This window comes from Hemitrygon akajei, chromosome 3, assembly GCF_048418815.1.
Source record: "Hemitrygon akajei chromosome 3, sHemAka1.3, whole genome shotgun sequence".
In the NCBI taxonomy this organism is placed as follows: Eukaryota; Metazoa; Chordata; class Chondrichthyes; order Myliobatiformes; family Dasyatidae; genus Hemitrygon; species Hemitrygon akajei.
In genome coordinates this window covers 136,847,312-136,868,579 of record NC_133126.1, presented here as the reverse complement: position 1 = coordinate 136,868,579, position 21,268 = coordinate 136,847,312, and the positions used below count along the sequence as shown (strand labels likewise).

Sequence of the window (21,268 nt, the reverse complement as noted above, 5' to 3'; positions counted from 1 at the left end):
ACTTTATGTATCTGAAGAAACATTTGGTATCCTCTCTAATATTGTAGACTAGCTTCCCTTTGTATAGCATCTTTTCCATCCTAATTACTTTTTTAGTTGCCTTCTGTAGATTTTTAAAAGCCTGCCAATCCTCTAACTTCCTACTAATTTTTGCCCTCTCTTTGGCTTTTATGTTGGCTTTGACTTCTCTTGTTAGCCACAGTTGTGTCATCTTGCCTTTAGAATACTTCTTCCTCTTTGGAATGTATATATCCCGCATGGCAATACTTAGCAGGGACCAAACAAAACTACTAACAATTCTACTAAATAATATTTTTTTTCGAGACAATGATCACTGCTACCTGCACCTTCCCTCTGGGAAGTATACTTTTAAACCATACACACAAACTAGTGTTTTTGTGATATCCGGAAATATTCCACAAACTGGTCTCTCAGGAGTGCAGGTACAGCTGCACCAGCCATTGCTGGAGCAGACTTGGGGCCAGACTGAAGCGGTGGGGCCTAGGCCCGAGAGTGGATAGCAAATCAATATTTGACTGATTTAAACATCAAGGCAGATTAGAAAGATTAAGGCATGGAGACTGAAGGCGGAGGATGAACTGGTGTTCAGCTCACTACTCTGGGAGGCTTTACTCGCCTCAGTGCTGGACTGAGTCTGCAGCTGTGGCCTGCAGCCATCAGTACTCGTCTCAGCACTGAAATTGGCTCTGCCGCTGTCGTGCTCTTGGACCGGTTGCAGCGCTGAACTGGCTACGTGGCTGTGGCCTTACCTTCAGGGACTCTGCGTTTCGTGTTCTGTGGATTGGATTGATGATGTCATTGTGGCATGGCGTTTTTTCGTGAATTCTATTGTGCTTCTTTGTTTTGTGGCCGCCTACATGAAGAGGAATCTCAAGGTTGTATATGGTGTTCATACTTTGATAATAAATGTACTTCCAACTTTGAGGATTTGAACATAACATGCTCTGTTTTGGTGATAAGAAACTGAAAACAGAGTTAGCCCGGAGTAAATAAAGTTTGCAGCAATTTCCAAGTGATGTCACACCCATTTTCAAATTCAGCCAAGCCGTTCTATTTGTCAGTTTTGTAGCCCTGGTGCAATTGTGTAATTTCCATATCAGGAATGATGTGATGATGTCATCGTTCATGTGGTGTTCCTTGTAAAACTTTGCAGGGCAAGTGGACAATGTTGATCTGCCACCTACACTAGTGTTGTTTTAGTAGGCCCTTTAAAAATTCTAAGCAAATGTACTGAGAGAACAGGGAAGTAAATGAAAACAATAAAAGAAAGCTGATTCTGGTAATCTGAAGTGAAAATAGTGAACACAGGAAACACTCAGCAATAATAACAATATTAATATATGTACCATTGTGAAGTAGGAAGTATTAATGAGGCCATCACTGCTAAACCAACAGTACATTAGTATAGCTGAAATAATCTGAATGGCAGTGCATCCAGGTTATATTTTTATAAGTCAAGAACAAATGACAAACAACGTTAAGTATTCCAATAATGTTTTAAAAGCATCTGTTGACTCACGGATTTACTTGCCATAAAATATACTGAGATGGCTAAACCCATTCATGAGCTGTGTAAAAATAAACTGAAAAGCCAAAAGGAAATTTAAATATTGTTTGACTGACCTACAGTAATCAAAACCTGATGCTAGTGGTTTAAATTTTAGTAAGAAACTTGTAACCAAGTGAAACTGTCGAGGTGTTAGGTCATTTTACTGCCAAGTATAGTTCAAAGTTCCTTCAGCTTGCAGTACTATCCCTCACATTAAGTATAACCCCAATTTTAAAAGAACTCACCCCAATGCTGCAGGGCCATTGAAGTCCTACTGGATTAATATGATGTATCTCCATGTCATAAGCACCGCCAGGATGAAGATGATCATACAGAGGACAGTGATGAGTGAAGAACGGAGAGAACAATCCCTCCTATATTTTTGAATAGTCAAATGAATAATAATTAGAATAGAAATAAGTCTCCATTTGTGATTTAAAAAATGAAGCATATTGGGTTAACACGAGGAAATCTGCAGATGCTGGAAATTCAAACAACACACACAAAATGCTGGTGGAACACAGCAGGCCAGGCAGCATCTATAAGGAGAAGCACTGTCAACGTTTCGGGCCGAGACCCTTCATCAGGACTAACTGAAAGGAGAGATACTAAAGGATTTGCAAGTAGTGGGGGGAGGGGGAAATGCGAAATGATAGGAGAAGACCGGAGGGGGTGGGATGAAGCTAAGAGCTGGAAAGGTGATTGGCGAAAGTGATACAGAGCTGGAGAAGGGAAAGGATCATGGGACCGGAGGCCTCAGGAGAAAGAAAGGTGGGGGGAGCACCAGAGGGAGATGGAGAACAGGCAGGGTGATGGGCAGAGAGAGAGGGAAAAAAACAAACAACTAAATATGTCAGGGATGGGGTAAGAAGGGCAGGAGGGGCATTAATGGAAGTTAGAGAAGTCAATGTTCATGCCATCAGGTTGGAGGCTACCCAGCCGGTATATAAGGTGTTGTTCCTCCAACCTGAGTGTGGATTCATCTTGACAGTAGAGGAGGCCATGGATAGACATATCAGAATGGGAATGGGACGTGGAATTAAAATGTGTGGCCACTGGGAGATCCTGCTTTCTCTGGCGGACCAAGCATAGGTGTTCAGCGAAACATATTGGGTTAATTGTTACTGCACATACCACCGGCTTCCAGTTAATTGAAACTATAATCTTATTGATAATCAGGAAACTAGTTAATTTATATATGTCCACATCTCCATGACTAAAATTAGCTTATTTATATTAAGCATTTGCTGATGGTAATTTCTTTTCAGTTGTTTCTAACATTCACTGGTGCAGTAGTTTAAAATTAATCACATGCGATCAGTGAAAGATTTTTTCCCCACTCCATGCCACAATCAAATTGCATTGATATTTATTTTACATAGTTAATTCACAGAAGCCACATTCTGTGATATAGCATGGAAATGCATCTGTAAAATGGGAGTGGAGTAAATTACTTAAAATAAATTAGGAATGAACATGTTGATGCATTCTCTAAAAGTAGATTTGCAAGCCTATCGCATTAAAACATATTTGAAATGATGAGTCTAATGATTTCATACAGATAAAACAAATTATTAGCTAATTAATAGTTAATAGGATGGCAGCAGACAGTTCACAAAAGTACTTCTTCTTTTAAATATACTTCTACAACTAATCACTGTGCGATTAGAGCCTATAATTTACATTTTGATATTGTACTTTTGGGATAACTGAGCCATCTGCTGCCTTTACTGTCTCCAAGGGAATTTGACATGACTGAGAATGGATTGTGTGTCCTAATGGAGGAGCATGAACTCAGGCGAATGATGGTGATCAGCACCGTCTGCCTGTATTAAACTGGTTTCATTCTGCCTCTTGCTCGCTGCTGCTGGAGGAAGGGGCTTGCACTGGACCGGTTTCTCTCTCCCTCTCTCTTTCTTGCTCACTACTGCCAGGGGAAGGTGCAGGAGCCTCGAGTCCCGGGCAAAGTTTTGTTACGAACCCCGTAACTGGGTCACTTACCAGCAAAGATAGAGACGTCCGTTGAAGTCTGATACTATTTTTAACAGTATTTATTAGTAAAAATACACAAAAATAATATCAATGCAAATATACAGATAATATACATCATCAATATTAAATCTAAAAGTGCAGGTATAATAATAATCAATAAGAAATAAGCTCTATCGTTGTCTAGGGGATAATGTATTGTCCGATGGAAATATAAAGTTCACTGCAGCTCCACAAGCTGCCGTCTTTTGGTTGTCGCTGTGTTGCATTTTGTTGGAGAGAGAAAGAGAGAGAGAGAGAGATAATGGGAACATTTACCGCTACGGGTTTTTCCATTATGATTATGATTTTGATCCGTCAGGAGTCTCATTGTCGTGGCTGTTCAAGTGTGGCCTCTCCTTTAGCTAAACCGTTCTTCCGTGGTGAGCCTGCCACCCTGGCAAGGGAGGACGCAGACGAGCCCCCACCGGCTTTCGCTATCAAACGCTGTCACGGGATCTCTAGCGTTTCTCCTGGTGCGTCTAAAGGGGTTGTTCCCCAGACCCCTCTTTTATCCTTGCTCACGGGGTCTCAGATGTCAGTCAGGTTGGGATGATGCAATCCCTCAACCAGACCACTCTGGTTGTCCCCTGAGGGGTTTCAATGAATAGTACAGTACTCAATACACAATTCCGTCTCCAAGAGATAACGGCCGTTATCAGTGGTTCCGTTCTGCTGATGTCAGGACACATTCCAAACCTTGTGTATTCTGGGTGTCTCTCTCTCATTTCCTGAGTCCCAGACCTGAAATAATAGCGATCTTGCGATTCTCAAAAAGGAGGGGGCGACTTTGTACCCTTCGGCCCCTCAGAGTTGCTTCACATTCGTAACACCCCCTTCCTTCTAGGATTTTTGACACAGGTAAAAATTAATTAATACAGAGTCTTACAGGATTTCAGAATCTAACACAATACAAAAGAGTTTTTTTCACTACAGAGTAATACAGTTATACATTCAATTCAGCATCTAAACAGTTAGCGATTACATTGTCACTTCCTTTAATATCTGAATACCTTGTACCTTAATAAATTCTTGTAGCATCAGACTCCAATTTAATAACCACCTATTTTTTTTCTTCAGCAAAACAAAACTAAAGAGTTGTGATCTTAGCTTACGTGTATATTACAAAAGTTCATGCAAATACTAATCTTCCATGGGGTTGTCTTTATTATTCACATGCTTTGTCGAAATCCCTTAAAACTGGATCCTGTTAATTAGAGTGGCATCCGTCAACCCTCGCCCCTTTTCCAGTTAACTCCCACGTGGTTAGCTTCTATACCAGTGTGGAATAGGCTTTTGCATGCTTCCTTCATAGGAGTTATTTTAACAGCAATGTTTTCCAAACATAGCCCATTGGCTGAATCTCCACACAATTCTTTATTTTTAAGCAAGTCATTAGTTTTATCTTCAGGACCCTTCATTCTATTGGTTTTCAGTTTAAAATCTGCAAGCGATCCCTCTTTGTCCAAACAGCATTTCAAATTCTGCCTCTTCACAGCACACTCTTGAATAACAATAGCGCGTGGGGCACCTTTACATTCCAAATCAACCTGTAATTGATTCGCAGGCACCGTGTTACCAAGCCATTGTCCCTTCAGCCTGGTTACTGCTTCTGACATCAATCCAGACTTTAAATTTTCTTCATTCAATTTAGGAACTGCACTTTTCCCTTTCCCTTCAATAATAATATTCACCTCACCACCTTTTATCTCCTCACTAACTTTTAACACACCTTTGAACACAAACAACTGGGAATTCTCACTTCCCACTAGTACCACAGTTAACCCTTTCTTCACTGAACCAAGTCCATCTGACCCACAAGGACTGCATTCCTTTTCAACTGAATCAAATACCTCAGACCTTTTCTGAGTTCCATTACTAGGTTCAGTACCACGTGCATCCACATCTTGAACACACTCAAATGGGACATCTGCCTCTTCCAAGCTTTCAATACCCATCCCCTTTTCAAATTCTAAGTTCCCCTGATCCTCCCAGTTACTCTCTGGGCAACTCCCTTCCGGAGTAAACTCAACCCTGCGGGCCGAAACAAACTCATCTGCCAACCCAGCAGACTCCTTCAAGGTAATGGCATCCTTTTCATCTGGGACTGCCCTCATTTCATTATCGGGAACACATTTAAAATTTTCAACTTCTTCAAACAGTTCTGTCAAACCAGACAGATCATCCATGTCCAAACCTGGACCTTCTAACAGCTTTATCTGTTTCTCATTTTTACTCCGTGCCTCTATAAATTTCCTCCTGGTTAAGGGATGGTCTACCTCCTCTCCCTTACTGTCTTTCATCTCCCTATTCTCCGTTTTACCACCCTCTAACCCCTCTTGGTACAGGGTCGGTAAAAACATCTCAGCCAAATCGATACTGGCCTCTTTCTCAGCTGCCTTTTTCGACATGCTGCGAGTGGTCGTGCATGCGGGATAGATCTTGAAATCTAGGGGCGGGTCCTCAACACTTACAGGCTGGCTCGTCAGCTCCATGGCCGACCAAACTTCACCACCAGCTAAATCGTTACCCAGAAGGATGTCTACGTCAGTTCTCGGAAATTTTGATCGCACCCCTATTTCAACTGGTCCTGATACCAGCTCACAATTTATAATGATCCTATGCAAAGGCACAGCTTCTGTCCCTTTTCCTATGCCTCTCAAAGCCATCTCTCCAGTCTCGGGACCAAAATCTAGCACTGTACTGTGAATCAATGACAGTTCAGCTCCCGTGTCTCCAGATCCGCACTGGAACTGGTGTGTCTCCCTCTTTCACAGACACGGTTCCTTCTGAAATAAATTTCTCAGGCCCCTCTCGTATTCAGTCTACCTGGGGCTTTCTCGTCGATTTACTGATCACCACAATACATCCTGTAGGGGCTGCTGCTTTCCCTTTTCCTGTCTCCTTCCTCAGAGCAAAGCACTTAGATGCAATATGACCCACCTTTCCACAATTAAAACAGGTCAAGCCAGGACCCCTCCTGCCGTCTTGCCTTTCCTCCTCCTTATATTTACCACTAGCTCCCGGCTGAATCTCTGCCTCAGCCGGCGGCTTTCTCTACCGTTCCCACGGTCTTTCTTGTATCTCTTATTCGAGGACAACTTTGTCTTGTGGGTTAGGGCATATTCATCTGCGAACCTAGCAAATTTGGAGATGGACTTATTCGGCTTCTCATTCAAATACATCCGGATATCATCCAAAACACAACCTTTAAATTCCTCAATCAGAATTAACTCCCTGAGACGCCAAAAATCTTCTTCCACCATTTCTGCTGCACACCAGCGATCCAAGAGCACACCCTTCTCATAGGCAAACTCTGCATACATCTGATTCCACCCTTTCTTTAAATTTCTGAACTTTTGTCTATAGGCCTCAGGTACCAATTCATAGGCCCGAAGAATGGCCTCTTTTACTCCCTCATAATTCTCAGACTCCTCCTCCTCCATGGACAACGCTGCATATGCCCATTGTGCCTTCCCTTTTAACACACTTTGTAACAATGCCACCCACTGATCTCTGGGCCACTTCTGACTCACTGCCACCTTTTCAAAATGCAAGAAATAACTATCAACATCTGTCTCCTCGAACGGAGGTACTAACCTAAACTCCCTACTAACATTAAACCGCTCCTCTCGGTCTGGCCCTTGAGCTCTTCGCTCTTGCCTTAACTTCTCCATGTCCATCTCATGTTGCCTCTGTTTCTCCCTCTCCCTTTGGTTTTCAGCTCTTTCCTTCTCCTTTTCAGCTGCTTCCAGCTGTTTTAACTTAATTTCATGCTCCCTCTGCTTTTCAGCTCTTTCCTGCTCCCTTTTCAGCTCTAACTCCTTTAGCTGGAGCTCATACTCCCTTTTCCTCTGTTCCGCATCCAGCCTCAATTTCTCCAACTCTAACTGAGCCGTCCCACTAGCTGGTACCTTGTCAGGGATATTTTCCAATACCTCAGCCGAAAACACATTCTTCACAATATAATACTAAGTTATGGCCCTCCGCACCTCCCGCTTTTTCATTGACAACCTCACCTCTGCGAGATTTAGTCCTTTCGCAATATTTATCAAGTCCGACTTTGTGGCAGCCTCTAGCGCCTCCAGAGTCGGGTTTTTTATAAATTCATCTACGTCCATCTTTGCTGGTTTCCTGTCTGGTTACCCACGCAACCCGATCCAAGTTTGGACTTAAAAGCCCGATTTACTGGCCCTCCAATTTGGTATCAAATCCCAGATGAGCCCCCACATTGTTACGAACCCCGTAACTGGGTCACTTACCAGCAAAGATAGAGACGTCCATTGAAGTCTGATGATACTATTTTTAACAGTATTTATTAGTAAAAATACACAAAAATAATATCAATGCAAATATACAGATAATATACGTTGTAAATACTAAATCTAAAAGTGCGGGTATAATAATAATCAATAAGAAGTAAGCTCTATCGTTGTCTAGGGGATAATGTATTGTCCGATGGAAATATAAAGTTCACTGCAGTTCTACAAGCTGCCGTCTTTTGGTTGTCCTGTGTTGCACTTTGTTGGAGAGAGAGAGAGATAATGGGAACATTTACCTCTACGGGTTTTTCCAACCTTCTTTTATGATTTCAATCCATCAGGTGTCTCGTTGCCGTGGCCATTCAAGTGTGGCCTCTCCTTTAGCTAAACCGTTCTTCCGTGGTGAGCCCGCCACCCAGGCAAGTGAGGACACACACGAGCCTCCACCGGCTTTCGCTATAAAACGCTATCACGGGATCTCTAGCGTTTCTCCTGGTGCGTCTAAAGGGGTTGTTCCCCAGACCCCTCTTTTATCCTTACTCACGGGGTCAGATGTCAATCAGGTTGGGATGATGCAATCCCTCAACCAGACCACTCTGGTTGTCCCCTGAGGGGTTTCAATGAATAGTACAGTACTCAATACACAATTCCGTCTCCAAGAGACAAAGGCCGTTATCAGTGGTTCTGTTCCACTGATGTCAGGACACATTCCAAACCTTGTGTATTCTGGGTGTCTCTCTCTCATTTCCTGGGTCCCAGACCCAAAATAATAGTGATCTTGCGATTCTCAAAAAGGAGGGGGCGACTTTGTACCCTTCGGCCCCTCAGAGTTGCTTCACATTCGTAACAGTTTATTCAATGCAGTTTGTGGATTGGACTCTGCATTTCATGTTATTTATGTTACTGGTTTCTGATTACTCATTTTTTATTGGTATTTAGTGTGATTTTGATCAGAACGGACTGGCTATGCAGTCTGCAGTCAATGAACGACACAGCACTAAATTGAACTGAACTAAACTAAACTGAACATTCCTGGTCTCTTTCAATGTGTCTGTGGTTTAATTTTTAATATTCCGTGTGTTATTTGCTTGTTTTTTTCCCATTTGTGCGATTTGTTTTTCTTTTGCTTATAGGGTGTTTGATGTTTCGTGGTCGCCTGCGGGGAGACAAATCTCAGCATTGTACACTACAGACATACTTTGATAATAAATGTACTTTGACTTTGACTTTGAGATCAAAATATGCAGTCAGAATATTGATCAGCATTCACCGGTACAAACAGTGCAAATCCAAGAACAGATTCAGGAATATGCACTTGCACAATTAAGAGCAGGAATCCAAAATAAGCAGGCATCCATATATTAACAAGAGCTTAAGCTGATTGCTAACTTTTTGAATAATAAAAATTCTAAAAGTGTAATGCTTTGTTGCAATATGGTGTGGTTTTGTTTACGATGGAGTACTGAATTACAGCCATTACTTAACAACTTCACTGGCCCTGAAAGCTAGAGTTCAGATGCATGAATTTTCTGATTATAAGAAATTTCATAGATTTAAAATATTTATTATTGAAGATTGTTTGTGCTTAAGATTTTTACCTTAATTGCATGTATATGTTCTGATCTTTGTGTAGCTGTGTGCAATACTGAAAAGTTTCTTGAAAATTGGTGCTAGTTTCTAGTTTGTGATTTCTGTTAATTATTTAATGGAATTGGCTTCTTAGTCTGTTTGATAAGTTGAATGTCCTTGAACTGACATGTGGCAAAAATGTTATTGCAGAGGCTGAAATCCATTCTAAAATGGGCAATCGACATTTGTGTCAGGGTTCTTTCATGTTCAGCGCATTGTTGCCTTACGCGGACGACAAATTCTAAGCCATTAAAAACAGTTTATTCTTTTCCTCTAGGCATCACTAGAAATCTTCAATGACTCTTAGGTTGAACAACTAAGTGGCTTGCTAGGACATTGCAGAAAGCATGTAAGAATTGAGGACTTAATGTTGCTATGGTCCTGGAGAAACTTCTGTAATTGATCAATGCAAGGATGGCAGATTTTCTCTCCTGATAGCAATCCCAATAGAGTACCATCTTTTAAATGAGATCCCCCACTTCCCTAGAATGCCTTTGAAAACTTTTAACAGCAAATAAGTCCGAACCATGGTTTTGCCATTTGTCAAAGATTCAAGGGTAATTTAACAGTTCTTAAATGTATCTGTCAGAGTTTGTTAATTACTATCAGATTAGAAACAAATAAAAATATTTTAAACAAACTCTGAATTCACCTGAAAAGTTATAATCAAAACTATGAAACTAAAGCAAAAGATCTTTTAAAAAGTAATTTGCCTTCTCTTTTACCTCCTAATTTGTGGCAACAATCTGCATTGAAGTCAAAAGGTTCTGACGCTCTGAGTGCGACATGGTTGATGGTCCCAAAGGTTATTTCCCTAATGTAAATCCTAGGGAACTTCAGCAGGACAGAGATTGTCAGTAGAATCCTATGTGCCGTCCAGTAGTAGCACAAATTGACAGTTTTGACTTTCTGAATTTGTCTAAATCTTTTATATTTGCCAGGACATATGTGGAAGATCCAGCTTTACTTCTCTTTGAACAGGCATATACATCCAGTAGCCACTTTATTAGGTACCTCCTGTATCTAATAAATTGGCCACTGAGTGTATTTCTGTATGCCCATGGTCTTATTCTGCTGTAACCCATCCACTTAAATGTTTAATGCGTTGTGCATTCAGAGATGCTGCTCTGCACATTACTGTTGTAACACGTGGTTATTTAATTCACTGCCATCTTCCTGTCAGCTTGAACCAGTCTGACCATTCTGCTCTGACTTCTCATTAACAAGGCATTTTTACCCACCAAACTGCTGCTCACTGGATGGTTTCTTCTGTTTTCTGCATCAGTCTCTGCAAATTCTAGAGATCGTTGTGTGTGAAAATCCCAGGAGGTCAGCAGTTTCTGAGATACCCACTTGGCACCAGAAATCATTTCATGGTCAAAATTACTTAGATCACAATTCTTGCTCATTCTGATGTTTGGTCTGAACAACAACTGAATCTCATGACCATGCTTTTATGTATTAAGATTTTTGTATTAATGAGCAAGTGTATCTAATAAACTGGCCATTAAATGTATATGAAATTGGTAAGGGACATTATATCCCCTACACATGAAACCTGTTTGAGTAGAATTTGCAATTTTTCACTGACAGGACATAATTTACTGAACATTTCCACAAGCTTAACTAAAATACGTGTTCTCCTGTTCATTATTTTGTTCAGAACTATGAAGACCTTGCGCACAGTGAGCAGGAGAGTGAAGAAGAGGAGGAGGAGGAGGAAGGTGAGGAGGATGACATTACAAGTGCTGATTCGGAGGAGAGCGAGGAAGAGGAAGAAGCCGAGCATGAGGAAGATCAGCAAAATGTTACCGGGAGGGAACAGCTAGAATGGGATGATTCAACACTTCCCTATTAAAGGCTGCAGATCTCACAAATCACAAATGAGATTTTGATGTCCAGCAAAGTGGTATAATCAGAATTATTTAGAATACTGTTGATGGTGAGTAGGGTATGAAGAACTTCCGAGTTGTTCACCAAATTATTAAGTGATTTGCAGTGGCATATCTGGGTCCAAGAGTTGACATTAGTTATACTGCCTGTATTTATTTTGTTATATCTGGGTGTTCATTGTGTGGTTACCCGAATGTTCTACCTTTGCACCAAGAACTATTAACTTTGTGAAATCATGTATCAGTATCTGTAATTTGAATTTTTCTGAAGTACTTTATTTATTTATTTGAAATAAAAATAAACTTTCTCTGATGGGTCATGCTGAAATAGGGCAAAGAGAGAAAGTTAAAAATGAAAAGACAAATTTTATATTTCATGATGTAAATACCATGTTTAAATTAAGCAAAAGAAAGCAGTTGCTCAGATTATGTCTGCTCCAAGGTTTTATGTTGAGAAGAAGATTAAATAATGTTTAATTTGCATAACCTTTGAATCACAAACATGGTTTTTCCTCCAGTGACATCTCCACTGAGATGTAACTAAACTGTTGCTTGAGATAGCAGACTTTCTTTATTAAGTTTAACAAGACATATTTTTCACAAAGAAAGTGCTGGACACATGTTTCATTTACAGGAGAGTGTAAACATATTTAATCTAAGGAAGTGATAAAGTGTTTGTTTGACATATTTTATAAGTTCACGTAAAAACTTTACCAAGTAGCTACTTTTTCTTGTAACGTGCAAGGGTTAATCTCTTAACCTGATGATTTACATGAAGAAGAGCTAGAGTTGGATAATGATTGATAATATACTAATTTCATTATTTCCCAAAATTCAATAAAAGAAAAAGTCCTAAACCAACTTTTTTCACTTTGAAAATGAAGTTTAGTATCAAAACCTTCTATAGCATACAATAGAACTTTGACTCCACACACTTAGCCAAAGGGACCTGACTCTGTGTTAAGTTTTGATTGGTTATGTATTTAAAAAGTTTTTAGGCTTGATTTGGTTTGTATTCAGGTATGGTCATGCCAGGATCAGGCTGCATTTAAAACTTTATATCTGGTCAAATCTGTGCCTTGCACTCTCCAAATTCAGTTGTATAATTTGAGCATCCATTTTATTAAGAACTGTGGATCTGACTTTTGTAACTTTGTTGCCAATCCACCAGATTTTATGGTTGCTTTGATGATGCATGACATTAAAGAATTGATTTTGACAGACTCCAGAATCTGAGCTTTATAGCACTGTTAAGCTAATAAGCAGAAACGTAACTAAAACATTGGGATAAAATATCAGAGGGGCTCAAGTAACCTTACCAAACAAGTTGAGCTTTGATTTATTTTTTAACTTCATCTGTTCTCACTCCAGCCGTTTACATGTTGATCAATGTATTGTCCTTTTTCTCCTCCAACATCCCCCCCCCCCTTTACATTGCTGTTCTCATTAAGCTTAGGAAATATTGCAAATGAACTTTCTTTGTTACAATCTGATTTCTTTGACACCAGGATCATTTAAATCTATGAAAAATAAATATATATAGAATTATAATTGTTTAATTACTGAAGCAAAAGTTGAAGCATTAAACTGGAAAGTTATGTCAATGTAGATAATTGGAATCAGAAATATATCATAGCTTATTATTTCCCATTTAGTTCGCTGGATTGAAGAACATGAGTTAGCATGTTTTGCACATTCTATGAAGTGTGTGTTTGTAGTTTTGTCAAATATATTCAATGTACATAATCAAGATTCACCATGGTCGTTGTTCATTGATATTACTGAAGGTTTCATCTTGTGATTTATTTTCCTAAGTCCCAGAACGTTAAGTGTCACATGACTCTGAAAGAATAATTCATTGTTTGTCAGTAAACACTGTAACTTTAGCCGATACTGTTGAAATTAATGTTCAGTAGAGAAAATAAGGGAGAAAAGGATGTTGATTATAAATCCTCCAACAACACTACAAATTGTAGTAGAGATAAAAATGTTAACTTTTAAATGGCAATTATACATTAATTTACACCAAGGAACAGCTGCTATTCATGGAGGCAAATTTGGTTTATTGCTGTACTGGTAAAACATTCTGTCAAATATCTTCTTATTACCTGGGAGATCTTTTGCTCTCGCGATTATGCTGGCTCTCAGAGCATTCCCATCAATCACATTTCTCTATGATCCCACATGTCCCATCAACACCCACCTGATTCTCCCACTGCCCACCAATGCTACTTTACATCAGCCAATTAACCCACCTACTGTCGTATCTTGGGACATAGAGGAGAGAGGGTCCTGGGTATCGAGTGGGGGGGGGGAGTTGCGGAAGGCAGTAACCCATAAAGTCATAGGAACAATATGCAAACCTTACTATAGGTTAGCATTAAACTCATGTCTCTAGAGCTTTTCAGTGGCAATACCAACTGCAGCACCACCATGCTACTGTTCTATTCCTTTGTAGTCCCTCAGGATTGAGATAACATTCCAGTTCCATGGTTTCAAGGTGGATCCATAGAATGTCACAGATGGCACAAGGGATGCTTGACAAAGCAGCTAGGTGGATAATATGTGTCCTTTTGCTGAGCTCAATTAAAGTTTTATGCTAAGAATGTTGGCCTGGGAGAGGACATTGACATTGATACACCTCTCCTGCCAATGAAATGCAGGATTTATGGAGACAGTAGTGGAGTTTTTTTTTTCAAGTGCTCACTTACTGAAACATACAGGAGGGCAGAGAATCAATGTTTCTTAATAGATCTCATGCTTGACATCAGTCTTGCAAGTATTGATATTCAGCACAGTTTTTTTTTGGTTGGTTACAAATAAAATAAGATAAAATAAATATTCTAGGGCCTCTAAGTGGATGGATCTAGATTGTGTGACAGGACAGTGTGTACAATAAGGGCAGGTTGGTCGAAGACCTGTATCTTCTTGGTGTTTGGTGCCGGTTGATTTTCTTAGACCTCAGTGCATAAGTATCTATCTTATTTAAATCTGTGACTGAGGATAGAAAAACCTTAGCGTTGGAGCGGAGTCAATAAAAAGCAAGCTGTGCAGGTCAGGCAGCATCCAGGGAGGGAAATGAACAATCAATGTTTTGGGACAAGACCTTAATTGATCTGAAAGATGGAGAGGAGACAGCCAGTATGAAAAAGGAGGAGGGAAGAGGTAGAGCAGGTCCAGCAAGTGGATAACTGGATCCAATTAAAGTGGGGGGGGGGGGAGAGTGGGAATGATGTCTGAAGCCAGGAAGTGATAGGTGAAAGTGATAATGGGCTCAGGATGATTGAATCTAGTAGGAGACGATGGTAGAGAAAAGAATATAGGAAGAGAGGTGGGAAGGAGAGCTGGTGGAAGGAGTGTCTACTGATGAGCAGATGGAGAGGGTAGGGGAGAGTAAAGATCAAGCTGAATCAAGTAATTTTACTTGCAGACTGAAACCGTGATAACTGCTAAAGAGTAACTTAATGTAAACTATTTTGAGACAGCTTTATTAATCTTTTTCTAATTATTGCCAAGCATCTGTGAAATGATGCATTTACCAAATTATTACTTTAATTGCACAGGACTTCATATTAATTTAGTTCTCTATAAATTTACTGTAATTAGTGAGTAGTGTCACCACAGAAATACCTTGAAATGAAACAGTTACAGGAATAGAAAGCAAGACTTTTGTTAATAGTTCAGTAAATAGAAAAAGTTGCATAAGAGCCATTAAAGTACTGAGAAAGTTTAGTAGTATATATTATTCTGTGTAGGAGTAAGGTAGTTTATTCACTTTGAACTAAAGAGAGAGTAACTAAAATATTTTCTAAAAGGTGTGTAACAGTTGAGGAGAAAAGTTATTACAGAGTCCAAGAAATCTTTGAAGGCTCAAAGGAAGGTAGAAAATAATCTGAAAGATAAAATATTAGCATTTATCACTAGAGCTGTGATACAAAATGGAAATCACACAAAATAGAAGAGTCTGTGCTGTGCTTTGCAATATCTGGGAGAACTGCGTTCACTTCTGACAGTTGCACACAAAAAGCAGTCACTGGAGCCACAAGGGGTGCAGCACAAGTTTACGACGAATGGTATCAGCAAAGGAGTCAAATTGTAAAGACAGTTGCATCAACTTTGTGTGTTTCCTTGAGCACAAAAGATTAGAATGTTTAAGGTGGTTACAGGAGGCCATGAGGTTGATGGAGAGAAATGTTAGCCCTGTTTATTTCAGCAATATGTGTTTATAGCAAAACTTTGATTAGAATGAAATGTGATAACCACAACTTTTGGGCTTTTAGGGAAATTCAATTGATCTTATCTCTGGGTGTCAAGTTTTTCTTTCTGATGCTGCTTTAAATTTATCAGAGTAACCATCCTGACTATTTTCACAGACAGTTCCATTCTGGAATCCCTCTCGGATAATGCCTTATGCTGGTGTACTGTATCGTAAGTAACCACCATCCCAAACCCAGTGGTCTACACAACTGATTCCCCCGGGCCCTGCCTATCTCTGCCACTTCACTAGTTCGCCATGCAACCTGAGGTTCAGAACCACTTACGCACAACTAGCCACTAATATAATTAGGCACACATATCAAAAAATTATGAGAAGGATGAGATAGAATTGAGGAGCAGCACAAAAATTGTAACAGCTCTGTCTATGTGTCAAGGACAGCCGGAGTTTCATAAGCAGCACGCCAGCTCGAGGTTCGGACTGTGTGGCAAACAGCATGGCTAACCCAGCAAGTGTGGGCACTGGAGAGTATTACAGTCATACTGAGTGGGTTGAGTGGTTCCAAGGGTGAGTGCAGCGGCAAATGACCTGAACAAATCTCATGACTGTGTAGGTATTGAAAATGGGGTGCTCCCAATACCCCTGACAGTGCAGCAAAGTAATGAATAAAAATTTTGGCCATTAATCTGAGTGCCTGTACGACAGGAAAACATTGCGCACTCTGGCATGACGTTGCCCGGTCAGTGGGGAGAAAAGTACAGATCTGGCTACTCAGATCTTACTGAATATATTGGAAATTCTGGTGTATGATCAAATGTGTGAATCATTATGTTCATACAAAGATAATAGTACAGTGGTTAGTGGTAATTTTGAAAATACACAGGCACAGAATGATGCTGTTATAGAAGCACAGGAAGGTCATTCTTCTCACCAAGAAGGGTTGATAAACTGAATTCAGAGAGGTAGTTTAGAACCTAGTTAGAGTACCTCAATCACAAACCACCAGAATTTGGTGAGAACTGTAAATCTTGGAGCTAGGAGTCAGAAGCATTCAAAGAAGATTGTTAATAAACTATGCTGTCACGTAGAAAGATTTGCCACGTTGATGTTTGTCTAGACTTTGTGCTGTGGTGCTGCATGACAGATATATTAAGTACAAAGAATTTCACATTTGGTCTTGTCAATACATAAATGCTTAAGAAGATAGTTCAATGCACGGTTCTAATATAATCATGGCTTGTAATCATAGAACTATGCCAAAGCTAATAGATTCAAGTCAGAGGCCAAAGAGTGTGGTGAGTCAGGGACAAATGTGGAAGGACCAAGTAAAGCAAACTTTGAGTAAATTAGAACAGAATGCAGTTATAGAAAAGAACATTTAGTGACAAACAATACCAACTGTAATTGTCCCAAAGCAGAGGATTCCAAAGTGACAATGAGCCAAACAGTTGACGATGAACATTCCAACTTATTGATCCATGGCCTCCTCTACTGCCACAATGAGGACAGGCTCAGGTTGGAGAAGCAGCACCTCATACTCCACCTGGATAGCCTCCGACCAGATGGCATGAACATTAATTTCTCTAATTTTAAGTAATTTCTCCCCCTGTCCCCTTACTTCTTGTTTCTATTCCCCATTCTAGCTCCCCTCTCACCCTTCCCTTCTTAGCTGCCCATCACTTTCCTCTGGTGCCCCTCCTACTTCTCTTCTTCCCATGGTGCACTCTTCTCTCCTATCAAAATTCCTTTTGCTTCAGCCCTTTAACTCTTCCACCTATCACCCCCCAGCTTCTTACTATATCCTCCTACCCCACTCACCCACCTTCCCCCACACCTGGGTTCACCTATCGCCTGCCAGCTTGTACTCCTTCCCCTCCACCCACCATCTTATTCTGGTTTCTTCCACCTTCATCTCCAGTCCTGGTGAAGAGTCTTGGACAAAAATGTTGACTATTTATTCCTCTTCATGCTGAGCTCCTGCAGCAATGTGTGTGTGTGTTCCTCAAGATTTCCAGCATTGCAAAATCTCTGGTGTTTATGATGAAGGGTACTCTGTCTGCTGAGTTGGTAGGAGCCAAGCTAGATCTGCCAAATGCACATTTAGATAACTGTAGACAAGGAAATATTTTACAACTAGTGTTCACAAGTATTCTACACAAATTACCTTTTGATGTGAAATTAATAATGAAGGCTTATCATACCATGGTTGGCATGGTAATAGAAGATATAGATCATCATCTTTGCAATCAAGTACAAATAGCCATTAATACAGAGGAGAATCTCGAAACATTGGAAATTATCAGGGATCTACACAGTACAAACCTCAAATGAAACTAATGTAACTCATCTTGGATTGAAAGTCTGTGTAATAGATGGCAACAATCAAAAAACACTAACAAACACAAGGATGCTCAAGGGGGACAAAAGGACAGAATTGAGCAATTCTTAATTCAACTATAGAAGAACACCATGGTCCATGGCAGGTTATATTGCTGCTTAGAAAATTCAGAATGAATGACTGAGCTTTGATCTTAAGGATAATGAAAAATTTTAATAGTTAAGGACAAAATCAAAGTTGTGGTGGGGGGGGGGGGTCACTTTAAACAGCTTGATATCATTTGTTTGTAAACATAAAGCACTTATAAAATTAGGAAAGGGATGTGGAGGAATAGCTGAACTGTGTGGTTCAGATTAAATCGGACGTACACACATAAATCCCAAACGATGAATGTGAATGTAGAATACTGTGGAATATGTTTCAGAAGTTCATCCACTGGAGACTGAAAGAAATGACACAGGTTCCATGGAAGTGATTCAAGATGCAAAACTCAAGAAGTGGATTCAACAGTGACTTTACCTGTTACCTTAAGAAGATGAAAAATACCATGGAAGCCAGTGAGGAGGTCACTTCTGGAAATAATATGAATATGTGAAACACTCTTTCCAAAAAAAAACAGGGAGAAAATTGTAGCTAAAGTAAAAGGATGTTTGAGATATGGGATGATATGCAGCAGCGGAGACGGGTCAGAGTTAATGAGTGAATATTTCTCCATTTTGCACAACTTCTTCTAAGTGATTCACAGTATAATACACATATATCACAGCCATTATCCCTGCCCTTCTTCACCAAACCCAACTCAAAAGTCTTGTGCCTCAGGTACTAATAGGATTCATAGCATCAGCTCTGTCCTATTCCATTCCTGCACCAAGTGTGCTCTGCGAAGCCCATATAGTCTATCTCTAATTTCCTGGCTTGTAGATATTAGTGAGGAAGTCAATGAAAGGGATACATTTAAAATTAGAGCTAGGCTATGTTAGAGATTATGGTAAATATCTTCTTCACAAAGGGTAATGGAAATCTTGAATTCCATCCCACCACAAAATGTTAGGCCACTTCAATAGACAGATACAGAATGGAGACATAAACATTTTTGTTTGAGAGCAGTATTAAATGACAAGAAATTAGAATGTGGATAGCATTGATCTAATCATGTGGAGTCAAATAACCCATCCCTAAGATTTGGCTGTGGATGTCGTCAATGTAGTTTCGTACCTTGGAATACCTGTCAATAATTTGCACAGGATTTGTGCACCATTTGTCTAATGAACAACAGTTTCTGTTCCTCAGTATAGTGCTCCAGAGGTTGATATGAAACTGGGACACTGAAGATCCACAAAGTATCACAACGGACTGAGCTGACAATCTTTACTCAGTATTCATTATATTTTGATATAAAAGTTATGACAGGATGTTGTGATGCTATAATTGACAATTAAAGTACCTTCTTTGTGCTGCTTTAAAGAGACAACTATGGATTTAAAGTTGAATCAGTATTGTTTTTAGTGCTGGTTATACATGTTAGAAACAATCAATTCTTATATAGAAACAACGTTTTGCATTCCTTTCATTTAATTAAAGTTTCAGATCACTTGCTCCAGTTTATCTGCATCTGCCACTTTATGCACACAACCTATTCCTGAAGCAACTGCTTTAAAAATCAGATGCAATGACAACATAGTCTTGAGTAAGCACAATCCTAAAACCAAACCCTGGACTGAGGGGAAGAAATTAACAGGTTTACTTGTTTTTCACTAATCAAATATCAATTGATTACATCAGTACTTCACTAAAGCTAAATCAAATAATTGTTGCTTGTGTGTACTTTGTGTATATGCAGAAAAAAATGATTTCTTGATACTGCTGTTATAGCTTCCTAGTATTGTGCCTGTTGTCATTTTATGTTTATTTTTTAGCAGCTTGAGATTTGCCATCCTGTACAGCATAAAATGGATGCCTGTTATTGTACTGCTGCAGTTTTCTATGCTAAAATAAATTTGTGAAAAATATCTGACTTGTCATCAACATTGCCTGCAAGTATCACTCTATAGATCTGACAAGAAGTGTCCCAGAGACTGCCAAATCTTAGTTTCCCTTTTTTTTGTAAAATCCCTCTAGTGACTACACAATTTATCAAATGTAGAGCAAAGTGACTAAAAAATGCCAAAGAGGCTACAGTCATAGCACACCAGTAGTTGAACAAAAAACTGTAAAGTGCGAATAAGTTTGAAATAAAAATATTCACCCAGATTTGTTTTCTCTGTATTTTTGTACACAAGGGCAGTGTGTGAACAATGGTTTCTGCTGATATTTAACTATTGATTAAAATGGAATGAGAATTGATGTTCAAGTGCTGGCAAAGAAGAAAGGATTTTGAAAAGAAAAAGGTACTGTTCTACAGTAATCTGACAGCCAGTGCATCCCTTTACTGCAAGTGAAAATAGGGTAGCTAATACTGAGAATAATTACAATTTTCAAATTTTACTCTCAACTATAGTTAGCTATTTTTATACTCTATTTTGCTCTCAATGATGTTTTACAACTGTTTGGATAGCTGAAATTCACCTTTACAGGATCCACAAACCACTACCCAAAACTGAGATATGGAATATAATTCACTCTCAAGGAACTTATGCCAAAAAGTGGAAATATCAATAACTCTTTCTTTCTGCTCATGTTTCTTGATGCATAGGAAGATGATGCAACTTTTTGTTATGGAAAATCACAATATGAACCTTTCTATAGGAAAGTGGCCTTCCTGTAATGTGGGGGTCACCAATAAAATTAAAACAACACCAGCAAATTCAGAAATAGAGTTGATAAGCTAATAAGGATTTATGAGGCTTTTTGTATTGTTGGTTCTGCAGAATAATTCTGCCACACAATTTGCAGATTTTTTGTTGAATTTAATGAATTTTTCATTGATTATGACTACAGCATGAAAACAGGATATTCAGCCCATCAATGCCACACTGACAAAAAATATTAATATTTTTAAATATGTTACATTAAACCTATCCTCCACACATTCCCATCAACTTGCCCCAAATTCTACCATACATCTAGAGGCAATTTTCAAAGGCAAATTACCCTACTAACCAACATTTCTTTGGGATGTGCGAGGAAACTAGGGCAACCAGATGAAACCCACAAGGTTGTAGGAGGAAGACACAGTCAATGGAGGTCAAGATCAAATCTGGGTTGCTGAAACTGTGAAGCAAGCAGCTGTGCTAACTGCATGACGGTATCTCAGTGGCTGCAATCCAATAAAACTATTGGGGAAAAAACTTCCAACTAAATGCTTATGTAATTAGTCTTTTTCAATTGAACTTT

The 21,268-nt window shown here is 39.5% G+C and overlaps 1 protein-coding gene across 1 annotated transcript in view; it reads left to right on the top strand.

The window, feature by feature from the left end:
• clstn2a (calsyntenin 2a) overlaps positions 1 to 20,185 on the top strand; it is a 550,354-nt gene extending 530,169 nt beyond the window's left edge. The window contains exon 18 of the mRNA XM_073040910.1: positions 11,153 to 20,185. Coding sequence (XP_072897011.1) covers positions 11,153 to 11,347 — 195 coding nt within the window. The 3' untranslated portion in view covers positions 11,348 to 20,185. The remainder of the gene's footprint in view (positions 1 to 11,152) is intronic.
• The last annotated feature ends 1,083 nt before the right edge of the window (positions 20,186 to 21,268 follow it).